This window comes from Acanthaster planci, linkage group LG13, assembly GCF_054643075.1.
Source record: "Acanthaster planci isolate LZ-2023a linkage group LG13, COTS_SCS, whole genome shotgun sequence".
Classification (NCBI taxonomy): Eukaryota; Metazoa; Echinodermata; class Asteroidea; order Valvatida; family Acanthasteridae; genus Acanthaster; species Acanthaster planci.
In genome coordinates this window covers 9,820,091-9,826,090 of record NC_141789.1, presented here as the reverse complement: position 1 = coordinate 9,826,090, position 6,000 = coordinate 9,820,091, and the positions used below count along the sequence as shown (strand labels likewise).

At 40.6% G+C, this 6,000-nt stretch overlaps 1 protein-coding gene across 1 annotated transcript; it reads left to right on the top strand.

Annotated features, from left to right (window-relative positions):
• Positions 1-2,567: 2,567 nt before the first annotated feature.
• Positions 2,568-5,558, top strand: LOC110985107 (trace amine-associated receptor 1-like). Its single transcript, XM_087144996.1, has one exon. It carries the CDS (start codon positions 2,645-2,647, stop codon positions 3,662-3,664), a length of 1,020 nt encoding a protein of 339 aa, XP_087001122.1. The 5' UTR covers positions 2,568-2,644; the 3' UTR covers positions 3,665-5,558.
• Positions 5,559-6,000: the final 442 nt, after the last annotated feature.

The window sequence follows — 6,000 nt, the reverse complement described above, 5'->3', positions numbered from 1 at the left end:
CCGCTGCTACTTCTGACTCGAATCAATCAGAGTTTTTATAGCACGGGAGAAAGGAAACGTAATTGAAGCAAAGCTCAAAGCGATTATTCACCAGACGATTCCGCCCCTAGACAGGTGATGAAACTCAATGTGTTCCAGGTGTGCATGATAAGTCAAAGTTCTGTAGCAGTTCACGAGCTTCTACTTCATTTACAATGTACATGCAAAAAGCACCATTCATGAAACAAACCTCCCTGTACAAAACATTTGCATTGGTCTGTGATTGATTTTTCTCATGACAGATACGGTGGACCGTTCTATCAAAATCCATCTCCATTCTTATGTCTATTTGAGTTTTAAAAGAACAAAGTCTATCATTTGTAGCAATAGATTGGCGTCTAGGGCAGTGGCGTAAACGCTCCTTTCCCGGTATACACGCTCACTGTAGAAGAACGAAGCTAAAACACTGCCTCTCTTTTGGCACGTAAATGGCACTGAAAGACTTGGAGACAACCTGGATGAAGACTCTTTACCTTGTAAATTTACCTGCAAAACTCCTGAAAAATCATTCAACAGTGTTAATTTTACGGTGTACTTTACCTAAACACTCGACATTTCTTACCTGGTGAGGGGGCACTGACAGAATTTCTTCTTTCCCTTTATAACCTTTTTTTCAACAGGTGACAAGACCACATAAACATGAACAAATGGAACAGTTTTCCCATTCGTGATTGAAAAAAATGTAAAAACATACAAACACAGAAAAAATACAAAGGTCGTGTAAAATTTTATAAAACTGCAATGTGCCATATACGAACCCTCTGATAATTAGGTAATTTTTTTACAAAATAGTGTTGGGTAAGTTTTGTCTGAAAAGTTTGGGGAAATTTTACTTTATTTTACTCTATTTACTTTACTAAATATGGTCTTAGTAGTTTTGATAACAGATGTTACTTTGAAACTCTTATTTTCACTTTTAATTTCCCTTTTTCTTTTCTAGCCTAAAACAGACATTCAAGGAAGTTGCAGAATCTTCTAGAAACTGTGAAAATATGGTGGTCTCAGTCTGTTTAAAAGTTTATTTAAGACAGGATGCCACTGAAGACTCAGGATTAGCGCTTGTGTTTAGTGTTTTACACATCAAATGTGAATTTCCATGTCTAAAGATACTGAGGCAATCACTACAACTAGGCTAGGGGTTTACAAAACAAAACGTTTCTTGTATGACATGCTTTAAGACATTAGTTTTATTAAACCAATCTTTAATTGGACCTTTTGACCTTTAACACGGGGACTTACTTTTTCAAGGGCAAACGATTAAAAACTCCGATTCCATGGCTTTAAGACTTCCCGTCTCCATGTATCACGATTGCGACGACTAACGTAGGACAGAACTTGGGAAAGTCATGAAGTGCTAAAGTGATGAGTGTTGCATAGCCTCCTCACCAGAACTGAATCGTTTTACTTTGAAGACCGTTGAGGGATTTACCGACTGCTATGGTTCTAGCTCAGAACCGATTACTCCAGGTCTGTTTCTTTGACGAACTGTTCCAACAAAAAATAGAACCAAGTACACTCAGGTCAACTGAACACATGCGCATTAGACTTCAGCCAATGAAATAAATGTATTATGATAAGTGTTCAATTTCCGGCAGTGAAGGCTTTCTGTCCACAACAAATTGCCACGACAAGCGCCAGCACAACACAGTGTGTATCTGCTGCAGAGATGCATCGAAGCAACTGTGCATGTAACAGACCTCACGCAGTGTCAACAGCGAGAATGTCACTTTAAAAATTCTGCAAACTTACCTGAGATCAAATGTTCGTATAAGGTGGTCAAAACTGCATGCTAACACAACTTTCTTCATATTTTCCGTCTTGAAGTCAATTGGTTTTTACGTACACATGTCCGCCATGAATCGAAAAACGTGGTGATAAGTACCCATTGTGTCGGCAATATTAACACAATGATGACAACTTTTACGTCGTACTTTGTAAATTTCACAGAGTAAGTGTCAAAGTTTGACCGTAATAACACAACTTGTGTAAAATTACAGAATCGCATTGAAAACATGTCAGTTTGAAATTACAGAACAGATGTGCATTTCACTTTGGCCAAATTTTACTTAAGTTTTGTGTATTTTACCAATTTCATTTTACCAATATTTTTTTTACCATTCATTCTGTGAGTGTGGGCTCCAGCGAAACCCTTATATTCGTCGATTTCAAAAACGCTCATTATGTATAATTCATTGCATATAATAGGTAGCCAATTTATTTCCAACCCTAGAAGTTGAAATATTTTAAGCCTTTTGAGTACCTCTTTAACCAAACACGTCTGTGTATAAAGTCTATGTTCTTGTATTACGAAAAGACCTCGAAAATGGTATGAAAAGTATATGCGCTTTGGTACGGTAATACAAATCAGACGCCAGCTTCAGCCTTACACGCCCACTTTGCAACCACATGACATCTTAGCCAACCAGGGAAGGGCTAGTGACCGGGTGCGACTTCCTTTGGCCAAAGATAACGTGATCTCGATGTCCAGTATAAATGCCTTCTACAATTTTCCTGGCAGTACAATTGCACTCTGACGAGGTAAAGCCACAGTTTCAAGGCATCTGGGCTCTGAATGTGTAAACGGGCGTAGTTCTGAATCAAAAACATGACTCCTGCCAACGATCAAAAAAACTTTCTTCCGGGTGATTGGTTTTGGACGATGACCACCGCGTTCAACGTGATCACCGTCTGCCTGACTTTGCTTGGCAATGGCACAGTCATCATCGTCATGCTAGCTAGACGTCAAGAATTTAGTTCTTTCACCAATCGTCTCATCCTTCACCAGTCTACCATCGACGCAATTGCTGGCGTGGTCTTCTTTTTCCATCGATTAGTCAAGAGCTCAAATCTCAAAGTTTCAGAAGAAAATAATTTCCTCGACCATCTAGTCTGTCGTTGCTTTGACAAAGACACCCTGCTGTGGTGGGCGTACGTGGCGTCGACGTACAACCTCGTTTTCATCTCGCTGGAGCGATTCTTGGCGACCTGCCACCCGATCAAGCACCGCAACATGCTGAACGCGCGGAAGCTGAAGATTGCCATCGGTGCCTCCTGGGCCCTCGGTTTTGCTTTTGCGTTGCCTACACTATTCCAGATGAAACCGTCCGGAGGCCGCTGCCAGCCTGTTGCCCTTGGGCGAGCTGTGCGTACTCTCGTGGGCTCGTTTTCAGTTCTGAACCAATTCGTGGTGCCTGTAGGTGTCATGATTTTCGCGTACGGCCATATTTTCATCAAACTCAAGACGGGGCATGGTCATCACTCGCGGGCTAACGCTGAACAGGACCGTCGAAGTCGGGCCAAGAAGAACGTACTCATGACTGTATTGATGACCAGCGTCCTGTTCGTAGTCTGCTGGACACCATCCGCGTGTGGCTACATCATTATAACCATATCCGATAGTACCGGCAGGGCCGCATCCCAGTCAGTGTACCTAGCCGTCACTACGCTGACCGCTTGTAACATGTTCGTAAACCCCATAGTGTTGTTCCTCGTGTACAAACATTTCCGAGATCAGCTGAAAGATCTTGTGTTGAAACGACTTCGACGCAACCAAGTGCACAGCGAGCAGGATCCTCCTGGCACGGCCTTGTCTTCAAAACAAACGAATTCAATGGAAGCAGTGTAAACATGCTTTCAGTAAGCCAGTATAATTATTATAAATCATAATACTGTGATCAATGTTTAAACCAGGATGTTTCACCTTTTAGTTTTATTGTTACAAGCTATTAAAACCCAGACAACAACTTCTTCTTTCGTAAACCGCAGTTGAATCAATGACTTAACGTGCACTTGTAAATCTGTGATCACATACCGTCATTTGTAAAAGTTTAGGACCACCCAAACAAAATGCATTAACCTGAAGAAAAACCAAACTTAAACCAATCAATCATGGCAACTTCTGTTTATTTTCAATGTGTAATCTTAGTATCTTGGTTAGCTATTTGACTACATTTCCATGAATTGAAATGTTACCAGTCTAATATTTAGTGTGCCCTCCTTTAATTCTGATTACTTAGACTGGCTTTTTTTTTGCCCATGCTGCCTTACAGAAAAAAATATTATACAAGACCAGCCTTTGCAAAACATTTCATTTAAATGGGTATATAGCACTACACCACTGTAAAATTATATTAACACTTCTCAGCGGGCATTATAAAATGTTAATACACGGTCAAGCTGCAATTTGTTGTATAGGGAGACTGTCTGAGGTATTTATGAATACAGTCATTTGCAAACGTTTAAGACTACCTGGAATTGTATTGTATTTCTGTCATTAGGTCTGCATTACATTGTCTCATTGAATGATAAATTAATAGACCCTTCCACTAATAAATTCTACTTTGCGTGTGCGCATGCACATAAATGGCATGTGGAGGCAAAAAGCTGGAGCGGCTCATTGAAAATGTACAGGGGCACAAATTTTGTCATTTTCTCTCAGCTTCTGCATTTTTTCACTTTCGTCTTGGGAAAACCCTCTGACATTATTATAGCCATTACTTTCTGGTGTGAGAGAAATTTTTGGCGAGCAAAGTAAAAACGTGAAAAAATTCCGTTCCTTTGAAGCGCACGAGGGCGAAGCCAGTCTGAAGCTAGCCGCAATTCTCCCTGCGTTTAGCCCACGATTCAGCTTCGTACGAGTGATGCATGGTATCCTGAAGTACATAACTATTTAATTGCACATGGTTAAAAAGTTCCTTGTTTTTTCTTTTCACTTCCTGCGCTCAGGGAGAAAGCAAAGACTGATTTTATATTTAGTGCAGTGCCAAATCCCCTTAGACCAGGAAGTAATAGCTATAATAATTTTAGAGGGTCTTCTGAAGACGAAAGAAAGAAATGACGTTGAAACTTGCGCCCTGACATTTGCAATGGGCCGCTCAAGCTCTTAGCCTCCACATGCCATTTATGCGCTTGCGCTCATAAATTAAAATTTTGTTAGTGGAAGCTAGGGTCTCTGCCCGCTGCGTAAATCACGTGCTGGCACCTGGATACGAGACATTTAATCAATTCTGATTGGTCAGGAGTCTGTGTTCACGTGGCTCACCACGCACGCCAAGGAGATTCTGTTGGACAACTCATAACCGCACAAGTAAAAGAATTCCAGAGCAAAGTCGATCATTACGTTGACTTCTTTTGACTCTATGACTAAAAAAGTATTTATGAATTGGAATAAAAATGTGCCTATCTGATCTTAAACTAACGTTTAAGACTGGCCAGTTTGAGATCGGCCAATCACGTTATATATTCCCTTATTTGGGAACCAGCATATGAAACATGCATTATGCACTTAAGTACTTCTTAGAACTAAAAGTAGTTAAAGAGAAAAAAATGCTAAGAGAACGAAAAGTTGAGATTACTAGAGGTTCCGACACGGTGGCGATATTGTGACCATTTTCACAATCTTTTGCACTGAATGTGGAAAGTGGTGTGAAACTCTGTATTTCACTAAGCGAACTTCAATGTACAAATAAACCTTGAGAGGCATGATAAAAGATTGCCGTGTGTTCCAGGTCACCTTTCTTTCCAGCAATACAGACTTCATGTAATGAGAAGAGCATCACACACTTCCATGAGTCCAGTCAAATCGTAACATAGATGCACGATCGCGGTAACTCTAAGGAATGAGCCCCTTTTAATACACACAAGTTGGGAGCGAATTTTAAAATGCTAATACATGTACATGTATTTCAGACGGGCACGAAACCTGGGGAGGATCCTGTTACATAAATAACAAACATTCATTCCATTGCCTGGGACTTGGAACTACAATTAGGATGATTAACGTATAATTCCTCCCTCTGAATAAACCCAGTTTCCATTCTTTGACTTCTAATTAAGTTCTTTTAGTCTGATTCTGAGGTAATTTCAACCAGTGGCGTAACTAGGATTTCACGGGGGAAGGTATAGGGCCTGCAGCATCGGCATCTGAGGGGGAGACACAAGGTTTCTATGATGTGCTGAGCC